Source organism: Panthera pardus, unplaced genomic scaffold, assembly GCF_024362965.1.
Source record: "Panthera pardus isolate Hobbes unplaced genomic scaffold, ASM2436296v1 HiC_scaffold_8, whole genome shotgun sequence".
In the NCBI taxonomy this organism is placed as follows: Eukaryota; Metazoa; Chordata; class Mammalia; order Carnivora; family Felidae; genus Panthera; species Panthera pardus.
In genome coordinates, this window is record NW_026527013.1 from 21,065,240 (window position 1) to 21,080,463 (window position 15,224).

At 56.8% G+C, this 15,224-nt stretch overlaps 1 protein-coding gene across 5 annotated transcripts in view; it reads left to right on the forward strand.

The window, feature by feature from the left end:
- Window positions 1-15,224, forward strand: part of DNAH1 (dynein axonemal heavy chain 1) — a 76,029-nt gene that overhangs the window by 26,942 nt on the left and 33,863 nt on the right. For all 5 annotated transcript variants that reach the window (XM_053898054.1, XM_053898055.1, XM_053898056.1 and 2 more), the window contains exons 11-30: window positions 533-831; window positions 2,212-2,362; window positions 3,150-3,343; window positions 3,439-3,664; window positions 4,159-4,278; window positions 4,577-4,659; window positions 5,764-5,905; window positions 6,405-6,560; window positions 6,944-7,142; window positions 7,222-7,475; window positions 7,982-8,194; window positions 9,692-9,856; window positions 10,565-10,686; window positions 10,787-10,892; window positions 11,392-11,571; window positions 12,218-12,358; window positions 12,978-13,141; window positions 13,331-13,444; window positions 14,201-14,389; window positions 14,683-14,788. In XM_053898054.1, coding sequence (XP_053754029.1) covers window positions 533-831; window positions 2,212-2,362; window positions 3,150-3,343; window positions 3,439-3,664; window positions 4,159-4,278; window positions 4,577-4,659; window positions 5,764-5,905; window positions 6,405-6,560; window positions 6,944-7,142; window positions 7,222-7,475; window positions 7,982-8,194; window positions 9,692-9,856; window positions 10,565-10,686; window positions 10,787-10,892; window positions 11,392-11,571; window positions 12,218-12,358; window positions 12,978-13,141; window positions 13,331-13,444; window positions 14,201-14,389; window positions 14,683-14,788 — 3,324 coding nt within the window. The remainder of the gene's footprint in view (window positions 1-532; window positions 832-2,211; window positions 2,363-3,149; window positions 3,344-3,438; window positions 3,665-4,158; window positions 4,279-4,576; window positions 4,660-5,763; window positions 5,906-6,404; window positions 6,561-6,943; window positions 7,143-7,221; window positions 7,476-7,981; window positions 8,195-9,691; window positions 9,857-10,564; window positions 10,687-10,786; window positions 10,893-11,391; window positions 11,572-12,217; window positions 12,359-12,977; window positions 13,142-13,330; window positions 13,445-14,200; window positions 14,390-14,682; window positions 14,789-15,224) is intronic.

Consider the following 15,224-nt stretch of genomic DNA (forward strand, 5'->3'; position numbering starts at 1 on the left):
TGTTCTCTTTAAAACCTAGACCTTGTGGGAGGATGGGGGGTGGTGCTCCCAGGAAGATGGCTCATCCCAGAGAAGAAAGGAAGCCCAAGGTAGTCACTTTCCAGCCAACCCTGGTGGCCTCTGAAGCAGACCCCTTGTATTGGAAAGGAGAGCAGGAACCCCACATACCTCCTAAGAATTGGGGTGTGAGGGAAGAAGGGTACAGCCTTGTGGGGGATCATCACCAGATGGTCCAGAGAAAAGCTCCCCTTCTCTGTTTCATTCTGTGTCTCTCTTTCTCTGCTCATTTCCTGTGTCTCAGTCTCTGTCTCTTTCTTAGCTGGAGGAAAAGTCCTGTTTCTGCTGTCCCCTTTCCCCTTCCCCCAGAGCATCCCTGGTCCCCAGGGTCACAGGAGGGTGCTGGTTGGTAGGGGTGGGGGGAAATCCTTCCGTGGTCATCTGGGTCCTGGGACCGCCCCAGCACAGCAGTGCACGTAGCTGTGGGTAGCACGTTCCTGGGGCAGCCGCCTGATGCCACCCATGGCCACTCCAGGTGCAGATGTTCCTAAAGGACAGCTGGATCAGCACGCTCAAGGTGGCCATGCGTAGCAGCTTGCGTGACATGAGCAAGGGCTGGTATAACCTCTACGAAACCAACTGGGAGGTGTACCTCATGTCGAAGTTGCGCAAGCTGATGGAGCTGATCAAGTACATGCTGCAGGACACGCTGCGTTTCCTGGTGCAGGACTCACTGGCCAGCTTCTCGCAGTTCATCAGCGACGCTTGCTGCAGCGTGCTCGACTGCGCTGACGACATGGTCTGGGGCGAGGACTTCATCAACAGCCCCTACAGGTTGGGGGAGGTGCCTGGTGACCCCACCGCCACTCCTTGCTAGGCCCCAGGGGCTAGGCTGGTGCAGGGTGGGTGGAGGAGGGCAGCCAAGATGAGGGTGCCCAGCACTGCCAGATCTCGGATGGCAAGGAGAGCCTGGCCCCTGCCCTGGTGGCCAGGGAATGTCCCACCAGCTCCGGCTTGCATGTCTCTGGTGACCTTCGTTTTCTCAGTCGGCAGTTACTCTTTGAGTACTTGCCATGAACCAGGTGGGGTTCTAGGGGAATAAGAGACGCATGACTCCTACTCTCACGGGTAGGAGACTGCAAACAAATGAATCAGTAGCTGGTCATGGCCAATCTTGGCAGGGGGTGTGACAGACCCTGGGTGGGGCAGGGGAATTTGCCAGGGGTTCAGGGTCATCTGAATGAAGACCTGAGACTGTGAGGAAACTGGCTGCAGAGATGCTAAGGAGGGGCGCCGGTAGAGGGACCAGAGGCTCGGAGGGGGAGGAAGAACTCGGGGCGGTCGAGGAAGGAAAGGCTAGAGCTATGGCTGGAGCAGGGAAGGCCGGTCAGGATGGCGTGGGAGAAGTTGCAGTGGCAGGCCAGATCACAGAGCCTCCTGGGGTCATGGTCCGGGGCTAGATTTATTCTAAATGTGGTTAGCGGCCACCAGAGGGGAGTTATAATCTGATTAAACGATGCTCTGGATTTGTGGGGACAAGTGAGGCAGAAGACAATATGACCAAGTCTCCTACCATTGCTAGACGAGGGAGATGACAGAGGGGGCTGGGATCTGAGGGCAGCAGATTTGGGGCCATGCATGGGTGGCAGTGCTACAGGCCGGGCTGCAGGAGGATGTGCAGTGGGAGGAGGGGAGGGGAGGAGATGAGCTGACTCCTGGGGTCCGTAGCTAGCACTGAACCCTGAGGGGAGCTGGCAGGAGTTAGGGGACACAGAATGTTTGAGATGCCCATTAAAGGTCCAGGAGGGTGGTCTAGAGTGCAGCAGGGAAGCCTGGCTGGGATCTAGGCTTGAGGGTTGCTGGTGTGTGGTGGGCATCTGAAGTTAAAGATGGTGCCTCCCAGGGAGAGCACAGGGGCCACAAGGGCCCATAGTCTGGCCGACCTGCCCTGATGACCTCAGGACCGCATGGGGGGCCCTCCATCTCCCTGGTGCCAGTGGACCTCTGGGCAAGTGGCAGAAACGGAATAGGCTTTGGTAACTAAGTTACCAGTGTTTTTCTGGTAACAGGTTTCTGGGAGGAGGGAGGAGGCACTTCTCATGCATGGAGAAGCTTGAGAGCCATCATGCTGGCAGGAAGGGCAGAGGGCTGGGTCTGCTGCTTGCAGACCTCCTCAGGCCCCTGCCCACCGTCAGCCCAATCATTGCCCCACAGGCCCCGGAAGAATCCCCTATTCATTGTGGACCTGGTGCTGGATAGCTCAGGGGTGCACTATAGCACGTCACTGGAGCAGTTCGAGACATCTCTGCTCAACCTCTTCGACAAGGGCATCCTGGCCACGCACACGGTGCCCCAGCTGGAGAAGGTACAACTGTAGCTCGAGGCCAGGGCCCCTGCTGCCCTGGCTGCTAGCGGCTACTGAGCTGCAGGCTAACCGTATTACAGTGGTTCAGCTTTCGTACAGGCCTCCCACCTGGCCGGCAGTGTGCTCAGCCCTTTAATTCTTGAATGGCTCACTTACTCCTCACTACAAGCTGCCCTGAGAACCATTAGCATCTCCATTTTGTTGTGAGACTTGGAGAGGTCTAGCATAAGGGCACAAAGCGCCTAAGTGTCAAACCTACTGTTCAAACCGGGCTCACTCACCCACCCCTGTCACAGCCGTTCTCGTCCAGATTCCACCCTCTTTATCCCACCCAGCTCCTGGCCTCTCTCTTCAGCTAAGATGTGGGTGCAGACTGACCTCCACAGTCAGGACCCCTTGTCAGAAGTCCCTGCTCATCACCACACCTACGTACATCCCACTGCTCCAGGCCCAAGAGCTTCTGGAACTTCAGGCCCCTCTTGTCTCCCCTGCTGGTTAGCCAAAGCCATTGGTGACCTGGTGGCCCTGTCTGCTCCTTTCCTGGGCACTGGACCGAGTCAGGCCCAGGTAGAGGAAGACGCTACCCTTTGGTCGGGCTCATGAGGCTTCCAGCCCTATATTAGTCCACAGCCCGCTCTCAGAGACACCACAGCAAACCCTCTCCCTGACCCCCACCACGCTGTCTGTGATTGGCTGCACTGCTGCCCATTCTGGCTTCGGGTCTCATCTCCAACCCCTCTGCCCACCTGCCTGCCCCATGGCTCACCCCCTGCCTTTGGCTCCACAGCTGGTGATGGAGGACATCTTTATCAGCGGTGACCCCCTGCTGGAGTCCGTGGGGCTCCACGAGCCACTGGTGGAGGAGCTGCGGGCTGTCATCGCCAATGCTGTGCGCAAGGCCATGATCCCACTGCAGGCCTATGCCAGGGAATACCAAAAATATCTGGAGCTGAATAACAATGACATTACCACCTTTCTCAAGTACGTGCATGCATCTGAGGGTGTCTGTGTGTCGGTGTGACACCGGGCCACCCACTTACCACCCTCTGCCCCTCGTGTGTGCCCACTGTCCACAGGGCCTACCAGACACAGTGCCCATCAGCCGAGGAGGTACGGGAAGTGGTGCTTACCCACCTGCGGGAGAAAGAGATCCTGGACAGCTCGCTGCCCAGCAGTGTCGTCATTGGGCCCTTCTACATCAACGTTGACAATGTCAAGCAGAGCCTGTCCAAGAAGCGCAAGGCCTTGGCCACTTCCATGTTGGACATCCTGGCCAAGAACCTGCACAAGGAGGTGGACAATGTAAGTGCCCAGCCACCTGGCCCTGGTGACTGCAACAGCACATGCACTCTTGCATACAGGGTGAACTCCCAGGAACAAGGTGTCCCTAGGCAGGGCCAGGGTGTCTGCAGATGCCCAGGCTGATGGGAGGATCTGGAAGTCACCCTGCCTTGACCCTGTCTGTGGGGAGGCATCCCATGTGGAAGGTCTCAGGGAATGGGTACTGTTAGCTCTCTCCATAGACCTGGAAAGACCTGGGAACCCCTCCCAAAGACAGGCCATTTCAGGGAACTGAGGGCATGCAAGTGCAGGCCTCAGGAGTCCCATGCATGTGTTCACTGGACACAGGAGGCTGGGGGGGGGGGGACCTTGGCTCCCCAGCGAGTCAGCTGCAGGGTATGGCGGGGTGGCGGCAGTTACCTGTTGGGAGACACGGGGGTCCAGGAAGGAGGAGCAGGCCCCAGGAATGGCCAGGGAGGGTGCATGGCCTCCCTAGCCCCTCCTCTCACTGCCAGGTCTGTGAGGAGTTTCGCAGCATCAGCCGCAAGATCTATGAGAAGCCCAACAGCATCGAGGAGCTGGCTGAGCTTCGCGAGTGGATGAAGGGCATCCCTGAGAAGCTGGTGGGGCTAGAGGTGAGGCGGGTGTAGGAGGGACCAGAGGCTGGTGTCTGGGGGCTCGGAGATCAGGAGCCGGGAGGCCGGAGGTGAGGTAGACCGAGAAGATGGAGGTTTGGAGGGTCATGAGGCTGGATGCATGGTGGACGTTCAGAGCCATGCTGTCTGGGAGGCCAGACAGAAGGTATGGGTTGGGGGCTGGGTTGGGGCTCCCCAATTCCAGGCCTTGCCTCTCTGGAAGAGAGCAGCCTTTCTTTAGCACTTGACCACTTTGGGGTCCCACACACGCAGTTCTCATTACCACCTGTCCATGCAGGAGCGGGTTGTGAAGGTCATGGACGACTACCAGGTCATGGATGAATTCCTTTACAACCTCAGCACAGAAGACTTCAATGACAAGTGAGTGGGAGCTTGGCTCCCATCCCAGAGGGTAGGGAAAGAGGTGCCGAGACACATGGCTCTCAAATATCCCTGAGGTCACAGGCTGTGTGTTATACCAGAAATGCCTGCCAAGTTGTCAGAGACCATGGCTCCACATGGGCCAGGGCCAGGGCCAGGTGGCCAATGGGGCAGAAGGAAATCATTTGAACCTCTTGGCCTAGGGACCCTGCTGCCCCCTCACCCTGTCTCCATTCTCTATACCATTGTCAGCCTGACACACACATGTTCACATGGGCCTAGGATCCCCTTGTTTGTGGTAGGGACCCTTTGGGATCCTTGGGAGCACTGAGTGAAGGCAAAGTCAGACCGGTGGTCAGTCCCTGGGGAGGAGTGCTTGTCTCCACCCAACTCAAGAGCCTTGTGGGAGATGGCTTTAGGTTGGAGTTTTGCTCCCAGAAACCCCTTGTCTGCCCTGCCTCACAGACTAGGGGTGCCTTCAGAATGTCAGGGCCTGGGAAAGGTTGGAACTATCTCCTGGGAACCCTGCCAAGAGCCCCAAGCATCAACCCTCCAGGGCATCCTGGTGCCCAGGGTGGGCCTCCCGCAAGGTCAGCATTGCTAGGCCAGATTTAGGCAGAATTCTCGAATCCTACAGGGCCCCCACATCAGCCAGGCAAAGGGAATTGGTCTGATATGAAGGAAGTTAGCCTGGTGGCCCTGGTTGGTCACCAAGGAAATAGAGACTAAAGGCTGTTGCTTTGTCTCATGGGAGGTAAGGCCCCTCCAGACCCTAGAATGTAAGAGGGAAACTCAGCATCGCCTCTCTCATTTCCAGCCCCATTCTCCCTCTTGCCCCATCACTGCACTGGGCACCTTGGACCTGCATCTCCCTGGATGCTGAACATAGCTCCCAGACCACAGTCACAGGGCAGGGACTGCCTCCAACCCTGATGGTGGCAATGGCTGCCTCCAGCTCACTTCTACTTCTACTGGCCCTGGCTGGCTCCAGCGGCCGCCTGGATTCCTCCATTCTCCCCTTAACCCTGGGTGTCCCTGTCTGGCCTGGTCACCCTATGATTTCAGCTGTGACCTTCCCCCCATCTCCATCCCTGCACCATCCAGATGGGCTGCCAGCAACTGGCCTTCTAAGATCCTTGGGCAGATAGAGATGGTGCAGCAGCAGCATATAGAAGATGAGGAGAAGTTCCGCAAAATCCAGATCATGGATCAGAACAACTTCCAGGAGAAGCTGGAAGGGCTGCAGGTGGGGCCAGTTGAGGGGTCTTCTAGGACTCGCTCCCCACCGCACATGTGCTCCGGGCCCAGGCCTGGCTTTATGTATGCAGGAGGGGCTATGGCAATGTTTGGTGGATGAACTGGTGGGTGGATGAAAGAACGGCTGAAAGAATGGGCTGAAAGGCTGGATGGGTGCCTAGGCAGCAAGGTCCAGAAAATTCAAGGTTGCAAAGAGCCCCAGCTCTTCTGTTGTGTCCTCTGAGCCCCGGGCGGCAATGGGCACAGTGTTCAGGGTACTGGGTCTCCCTCTGACCTTGCTGTGTTACCCTGGGGCGGTTAGCCTGCCTGTGATGGGCCAGGAAGCTGTTCACTCCAGGAGAAGAAAGTGCCCCCAGAACTGGGAAGTGTTGACGCCTCGGAACTTCGGGCCTCTGTGTGTGTGTGTGGGGGGGGGGGGGGGGGGGGGTGGAACGCATGCACATGGTTGGGGCCCCAGAGGCCTCTGACCCCAGCTCCTCGGCCCACAGCTGGTGGTAGCTGGCTTCACCACACATGTGGAGATTGCACGAGCACACGAGATTGCCAACGAGGTGCGGCGGGTCAAAAAGCAGCTGAAGGATTGCCAGCAGCTAGCGATGCTGTACAACAACCGGGAGCGCATCTTCGGCTTGCCCATCACCAATGTAGGACTCCTGTGGCACTCCAGCCAGCAGCCCCCAGGGCTCAAGGAAGAGCCCACAGCGTCTGTGGCCGTATCTGAACCCAGCTGGGCCCTGGGTGGCAGGGCCCTGACATTTGGGGGGTGGGGCTGAGCAGGTTGCAGAGAGGGAATAGCTCAGCCCTGGCCCTCAGGGCAAGGGGACAGTTGGAACCAGGCAGGAGGTTTTGCTGAGCCACTCAGAGCCCAGAACCTGTGCGCATCAGGAAGAAGGGAGGCCAGGCCAGGGCTCATGGGGACAGGATCAGGGACAGCAGCTAGGAGTAAGGAGGGGGAGGGGACCTGGCCCAAGTTTGGACAGAGACCAGGAAGCACCCCAAGACAGCCTTGGTTCGTCTGCCCCTGTAGTACGACAAGCTCTCCAGGATGGTGAAGGAGTTCCAGCCCTTCCTGGATCTCTGGACCACAGCCTCTGACTGGCTGCGCTGGTCTGAGAGCTGGATGAATGACCCCCTGTCAGCCATTGACTCTGAGCAGCTGGAGAAGAATGTCATCGAGTCCTTTAAGACCATGCACAAGTGCGTGAAGCAGTTCAAGGACATCCCAGGTAGGCAGCCAAGCCGGCCTGTCCCCTCTTTCCCTGCCTGTGCTGGCTGTTTTTCACACCTGCCTGTTCTGCCTGGCAGCCTGCCAGGAAGTGGCCTTAGACATCAGGGCCCGCATCGAGGAGTTCAAGCCATACATCCCACTGATCCAGGGGCTACGCAACCCTGGCATGCGGAACCGGCACTGGGAGGTGCTGTCCAATGAGATCAACATTAATGTCAGGCCCAAGGCCAACCTGACCTTCGCCCGCTGCCTCGAGATGAACCTGCAGGACCACATCGAGAGCATCAGCAAGGTGGCAGAGGTGGCTGGCAAGGAATACGCCATTGAGCAGGTGGGTGGCCACCAGCAGGCCCTGCCTGAAGGCACAGGAGTTTGACAGTACTGGGCCCCATCCCTGGGGTCATTCACTAGGCTCAGGGGTTGAGGTGCATTCTATTTGGTGAACAATCATGTACATAAAGTGCTTGGTGCGTTGTTATTACTCATTTACTCCTCTCGAATACTTCTTGGCCCAGGAAAGAGCTGATAACAGATGGGTAAATTAAGGCTCAGAAAGGTTCAGCACCTGTCCAGGGTGACATAGCCAGTAAGGGCTAGAACTGGGACCAGAACTTCTTAGTTTCCTCTCAATACAGGCAGCACGTGTGTGCATACCAGCTGGCCTTAAATTCGGACTAGGGCCCACGGGGGATTTGTTAACCAGACAAGCAGAGAATATTTACCAGAGGGCCACGATCAAGGCTGGACAGAGCCTGCTCTTCCCTGCCCAGTGCTGGTCATGCGGCATGTGGGCCAGCTCCTTCCTGGGACCCAGCTTCGACTCGCCCCCCACCCCAGGCACTGGACAAGATGGAGAAGGAGTGGTCGACCATCCTGTTCAATGTGCTGCCCTACAAGGAGACAGAGACCTACATCCTCAAGAGCCCAGACGAGGCCTCACAGCTGCTTGATGACCACATTGTCATGACCCAGAGCATGTCCTTCTCACCCTACAAGAAGCCCTTCGAGCAGCGCATCAACTCCTGGGAAAACAAGTTGAAGCTGACCCAGGTGGGCTCTCCCTGTCCTCACTCACCCCTCCCAGCCCTCACAGAGGCAGCCCTTTATGGCGTCTGGGTGGGACTCAAAGCGGCAGAGTGCCTTGCCCAGGTTTGCCCTGCTCCTAGAGCTCTGACAGGCTTCTCTCATTCAGAGAAGAACAGCTAGTATGAGGCTGTCCATCTCTGAGGTTCAGCTGCCAGAGAAGGCAATTCAGGATGTGAGGGTAGGGCTAGTGTTTGGTCTGCTACTATGGCTAGGGAGAGGCTCAGGAGGCATCTGGTCTTGGGGCTAGCACCTTCAGTCTCAAAACTTTCTGGGCTGGTTGCCACAAGGCCCTGAGGCTCCTCAGTGCCCTCTCTTCTCTGCCCTGAGCCTCCCATTTCCATTTCATTTGGAGCTGGCTCAGAGGGAGGGGGCACTGGGGACTGCCCCTCTCCGGGGCTCTCAAGGCCAAGGCAAGAGCTGTCTGCAGAGCCTTGGAGGACTGTCCTGGGGCTAGGCCTACTGGTATGATTCTTACAGTCCCTTCCCTGGGACCTTCCTGGGAGCTGTTCAGAAACCTCCAGTGAAGGCCAGGAGCCAAGTGAGGAGGTCTTATCCGTGTGCTTCTTGGATCACTCAGAGATGCCCGAGTTCATCGGCATTGTCCCTGGGTCTCCCTGGGTCACACTGTCCCCTCCACCTGAAGTTTCATCCCTTCCTGCCGTCCCCTCCAAGGCTCAGCATCCATCAGCCCTCACTGACTCCCCCACAACCACCTGTAAGATGGCCCCTGGTAGCTCTTACAGAGCCCATCACACTTGCTGGGCCCTTGGTGATTCAGAGGCAGAACTAGCTGTTTCATGGACCATGGACACCTCTAGTGCAGGGAGCATATCCTGTTTCCCTCTGTTTCTCACATGGGTGTGGCACAGGCCCAGCACAGAATGGCTGAAACACACACATCTCTTGAGGAAAGGAATGAATGAATGAATGGAGGAATTTGCACTGATAGGAAAAGAGATAAATCCTTAAAGAAGGATTTGGAGGTAGAAGTAGAAAGTGGCTTGTTTTGAAGCTGTCTCACTCTTGGACTCATGTTTCAGAGAGCATTTTATGGATCTCATGCTCAGGTCTCAAGACACCTCAGAGAATCCTGGGGTCATAAATCCAAAAGTCCTTCCGAGAAAGGAGACTGGTCTGACATTCCATGTGTTGGACTCTTCCCTCTGTTACTTCAGGGTTTACTGGTGTGAGTGTGTTTCTCTCGTAAGGAAGAGAGAAAGCCCCCCTGTTGGAGGCTTGGGTGTCCTGTGGGGCACTTTGACTTTATCTGGAGGGGAGGGCCTCTGTGCAACCTTTGTTCCCTGAGGTCCCGTGACTGGCAGTGTCATCTAGAGATTCACCTGTGGATGCTGGCTCTGGTGTCCAGTGGTCTGCTGAGCACTCTGGTGGGGTGAAATCTCTAGGTCATGGAGGACAGGACCCAACTGAGACCCCAGCCCTGACAGTCCATGCCCTGTCCAGGAGGTGCTGGAGGAGTGGCTGAACTGTCAACGGTCCTGGCTCTACTTGGAGCCCATCTTCAACTCTGAGGACATCAATCGGCAGTTGCCTGTGGAGAGCAAGCGCTACCAGACAATGGAGCGGATCTGGAGGAAGATCATGAAGAATGCCTACGAGAACCGGGAGGCGAGCTCACATGGGGATAGGAGGGGGCAGCTGGGACCACTGAGGGCCCTGGTTACATTGTTGGGAGCCTCCTGGTCTCTTCTCTCCCTGAACAAGTAAGACTGAAGGACAAGTCCCAAGTCCTGTGTCTCCCTGATTGGACTCCCCAGTCTCAAGACATACTCCTCAGAAACACAACAGTTGGTTTTCTTCTTGCAGATTTGCAGTCTACATTAGCATTTTAAAGTCTCTGACAAGTCCTGCAACAAATCAAACTCCTTGGCTTTGTTTAACCCTAATGTTTTTGACTATAGACTTTTTTTCTGTGGATTGACAGGGGTGATGAATGTGGGCCCTGGCTCAGGGCCATTTTCCTGCCCTCTTTCCTTCCCAGTTCCTATTGGTGGTCTCTGGCCAGCATGCGTGCCCTCTGAGCCCACCTTGCCGTGTCCCAGTTTGACCATGCTAACTTTTTTTTTTTAATTTTTAAACATTTATTCATTTTTGAGAGATAGAGTCAGAGTGTGAGCCAGGGAGGGCAGAGAGGAGACACAGAATCCAAAGCAGGCTCCAGGCTCTGAGCTGTCAGCACAGCGCCGGACTTGGGGCTCTAACTCACAAACTACGAGACCATGACCTGAGCTGAAGTAGAACGCTTGACCGACTGAGCCACCCAGGTGCCCTCTGACCATGCTCACTTCTACTTTCTCTCTGGCCTGGGCCATGCAGGTGATCAACGTGTGTTCTGACCAGAGGCTGCTGGACAGTCTGCGGGACTGCAACAAGCTGCTGGATATGGTGCAGAAGGGCCTCAGCGAGTACTTGGAGACCAAGCGGGGCGCCTTCCCCAGGTGGGCACCACCTGGCCCGTGTCCACTCAGGCAGTATCTGCCCACGAGGCTGGGGCACAGAGGCTGCCTAACCCGCTCCCTCACCCTGTTCCCCTGGCAGATTCTACTTCCTGTCAGATGACGAATTACTTGAGATTTTGTCCCAGACGAAGGACCCCACGGCCGTGCAGCCCCATCTGCGCAAGTGCTTTGAGAACATTGCCCGGGTGGGTAACTGGGCCTGGGGCTCAGGCCTTGGAGTTCTGGGGCACCTTCCCAAGGAGGACAGCTCTTCTCTGGCCCCAAATCCTCTTAGCAGGAAATGAGGTGATGAGTGAGATTCCTGGCCTTTGGAGACAGCCGGGGCCTGTGGGAGGAAGGGCAGCTGTAGAACCCCCAGCTCAGGGGAGTTCTGTCCCTCTAGTACACTGAGGTGCTGGCTGAGCCAAGAGACCCAGGAAGCAGAGGCTCCTGAATCACCTCATCTCATCTGTGTCTCCAAGGGAGGTCACACAAGCCTGGGCGAAAGGGGGACACACAGCACAGGCTCCGCCTCCTTCCCCAAGTGGACTGGGCCGCAGCTGGGGACAAGGCAGGCCCATCCCGCACACATGCAGTTGAGGGAGTGGGTGGAGGGGGCAGGGCCAGCCCTGGGGCTATGGTGGTCGGGCCACCCCACCGGGCACACAGTGGGTAAGGCCTCTCTTGCCCCGCCCCTGCCCACAGCTGCTGTTCCAGGAGGACCTGGAGATCACACACATGTACTCAGCAGAGGGTGAAGAGGTAAAGCTGTCCTTCTCCATCTACCCATCCAGCAACGTGGAGGACTGGCTGCGGGAGGTGGAGCGCAGCATGAAGGCCAGCGTGCGGGACATCATCGAGAGGGCCATCAAGGCCTACCCCACAGTGAGCCGTGCCTCCCATGCCGACACAGCCTCTGTGCCTCCCTGCTCCATCACGGGGCTGCCTGCCTGCCGGCTGGCCTCATCCTCAAGCTCTGCCTTGACCACTGCTGCTCGCAGGAGCAGAGCCAGGGGCTCTCTGGGGGCAGGCAGTCCTTGAGGTTACTGGAGGAGGAGTCTGAAAACGCTCCCAAAATGAGACATGCCCCTGATAATAACCAACCACTGTGGTTGTGTTTCAGGCACTCACTGTGAGCCTGGCCTGACCGGGGCCCTCCCCCATATTATCTCCCTCAGTCCATGGTCAGCAGCTCGCCTAGGTGTTAAGCCTTATCGTATAGAGTCAGTTCAGAGCCGTTCTCTGCCCAAAGGCATGTGATTTGAAAGTGACAGTCAGGATCTGAACCCAGGACTGTGTGTTCCCTGATCCTAGGCTCCCACCCCTCAGTTGCAAGGTCTCCTCTGCTGAGGAAATGATGACTCTGCCCAAATGACTCTGCCAGGAGGCCTAGAGCTTAATGGCTTCTCTGCTTCTGAGGCGGAATTAACTACTTGGGCCTAGAAGCACAGATGAAGTTGAAGCGAACAAGAGGATGCAGGGTTGGGGCTGACAGCCGCCTGGGTCAGCCCTGCCTATGTTATCTTTCTAGATGCCCAGGACCCAATGGGTTCTAAACTGGCCTGGCCAGGTGACCATTGCTGGATGCCAGACCCACTGGACCATGGAGGTGGCAGAGGCCCTGGAGGCCGGTAATCTCAGTACCAAGCTGTTCCCCCAGCTTGCTCAGCAGGTGGGAGATCACTATCTGCTCCCCCCCATGCACCCCTTACCCTGGGAGAACCCAGTCCCTTGAGGACGTTTTCCTATATTGATCCTGTAAGGGGCCTGGAGTGAGATCTAAAGAGCAATAGGCCAGACACCTCCAGAGATGAGTGTCTCAGAACCAGCCACTGGTGGGAGAGACTGGAGGTCTGAGGAGAGTTCTGAGCCCAAGCAAGTGCCCCTCTCCTGATGGTCAGTGAGAGAGTCACACACCTGGGGCCTTCTTGCACTGTGCCGTGGGCTCTCCTTAGTCTGTACACCGGCTCCTCACCACACCCCTTCCTCAAGCCCCTTGCCAGGCTCCACCAGCTGGCTCTCAGAGGCTCAGATGACACTGTATGCTGCAGGGAGGCAGATGCCATGCATGTGCCTCTGCTTTTATCTGCTCTCCTGCCAGACTTCCCAGGTGGCCAATGTCCTACCTGCCCTCTCCCTGCCTAGTTCTGTGCCCCTTCCCATCCTAGACCATAAGAGGCCCCCAGAATAGAGATTATTCCTGGCAGAAGCCCACCATCTGTGCAAGGGAGGGGAAACCTACCTGCAGTGTGATCATGCCAATATCTGACAGTTTCCCCACGCTCCTGCAGCTCAGTGACCTGGTGGCCCTGGTGCGGGGGAAGCTGTCCCGCATGCAACGAGCTGTGCTATCAGCACTAATTGTCATTGAGGTCCATGCCAAGGATGTGGTGAGCAAGCTGATCCAGGAGAATATAGTCAGTGTGAATGACTTTGAGTGGATCTCACAGCTGAGGTGAGGATGCAGGGGCCCCTGGGCCCGGCCGTATCCAGGGCCAGGGCAGGGTGGAGAGGCAGTCTACATTAGGCCCTGGCACAAGCTGGGCAGGGGGCCTTGATGCCCTCATTCCCCACCTTGCCTTGGCCACATACCCAGTGGCCCATGGTCCCCATGACCTGGGAACCCATCTCCCTGAAATGCTAGGTACTACTGGATGAATAACAACCTGTACATCCGGGCTGTGAATGCCGAGTTCATCTATGGCTATGAGTACCTAGGCAACAGCGGGAGGCTTGTGATCACGCCCCTGACCGATAGGTGAGCATCCCCCTCCCCATGTACCCTCCTACCCTGGGAGCCTCCCTCCAGCTCTGGCTGGCCTAAGAGTTTGGGAACCACAAGGTACTATCAGTCATCAAAACAGTGCAAGGTTAGGAGCAGGGGTTTCAGGTTCAAAACCAGTTCTGCCCATCATAGGCTGAGGGACCTTGAACAGGTGACTCAACTCTACGTGCCCCAGTTTCCTCTGCAGCCTCCTCAGGGTGGTTATGAGAATTTTGCCAGCCAAGGTCTAAAGCTTTTAGCCACACATGTGGCACTCAGTAAGCATCTAACGGATGAGCTTTACTAATTTCATCAGTGAAAGCCTTCTTTCAACGTACCAGAAAAATTGATCTTGAGAGAAACAAGATCCTGTTCCTTTTTGTACAGTGAACAATTCTCTTCTAAAATAATCAGTCATTTCCTCTGGCCACTTGTACTTAGCAGCAGTTGAATTTTCAAATTGGGTTTTGAAGAAGGAAAGTGAAGTGTGGTCAGAGGTCAGCCATCCCAGCAGGTCCCTGAGCAAAGCTCTGCAGGGTCATGGGGCCAAGTGGGGGAAGCACTGGGCAGGTGGCTGAGGGCCCCAGTCCTGACCCCAGCAGCCAAGGCTGGGCACATGTGGGGCCCTGACAGGAGGGAGAAGCAAGAGCCACTATCCACGAGGCCCAGCACAGGAAGGCTCTCTCTCCCTGTCTCTGGGAATCCTGAGGAAGGAGCATGGTCCTTGCCTACCTCCTCTCACTCCTGCAGGTGCTACCTGACTCTGACCGGGGCCCTGCACCTCAAGTTTGGGGGTGCTCCAGCTGGCCCAGCTGGCACAGGGAAAACTGAAACCACTAAAGACCTGGGCAAGGCCTTGGCCATCCAGACAGTGGTGTTCAACTGCTCTGACCAGCTTGACTTCATGGCCATGGGCAAGTTCTTCAAGGGCCTGGCCAGGTGAGGCTGGGCATGAGGTTGGTCCAGGACAGGGCAGGAAGGCTGACCTCTCCCAGGGACACTGCCTGAGACTCCCAGGAGCATCACAGGGTGGAGGAGGGGACAGGATGGAATAATAGCAGTCAAAGACTCAGTCCCTAATGGGCACTGGGCTGAGGTGGTGGGTGTTGGGAATATGTCCAAGCTGGCAGAGATGATCATTATAAGCTTCCTCTCAGCAGAGTCACAGGGGGCTTTGGAGATGTCAAGTGAGCTCTGAGCTCATATCCCCCCATTGTTCTTACCTTATTCAGTTCCGGGGCCTGGGCCTGCTTTGATGAGTTCAATCGCATTGATATTGAGGTGCTATCTGTGGTAGCCCAGCAGATCACCACCATCCAGAAGGCTCAGCAACAGCGTGTGAGCATCCGGGGTTCCACCACCACCCCATGCCTCCCTCAAGTTACCACCGCATCACTTCAACTATCCCCAGCATGCCCACACTGCCACGTGGCTCCTCATACCAGCGGCATCAAAAGCCAGGCACTCAGGCCTGCCCTGAGCCCAGCCTGTTTCATCTCACAGGGGACTGGGCAGTCCCAGTCCCCCTTGTGGAACTGTCCCTGAGGGGCTTTTGTAGCCAGTCAGAGAGCCCACGCCCTCGCCCCACTCCAGGTGTAACTTTCAGGCCGGCTGTGGTGGAGGAAGGGGTTCCTTATGGACATCCTGACCCTTATGGAAAGCCCCAGCCATTTGTCCCTTCTCTAGCCTCATTCAGAGTGGCCAGAGTTCTCCTCCTGGAGACAAGAACTGGGAGGCTGGCAGGTGCCCAACCCCACCCCAGTAGGGTGCTGGG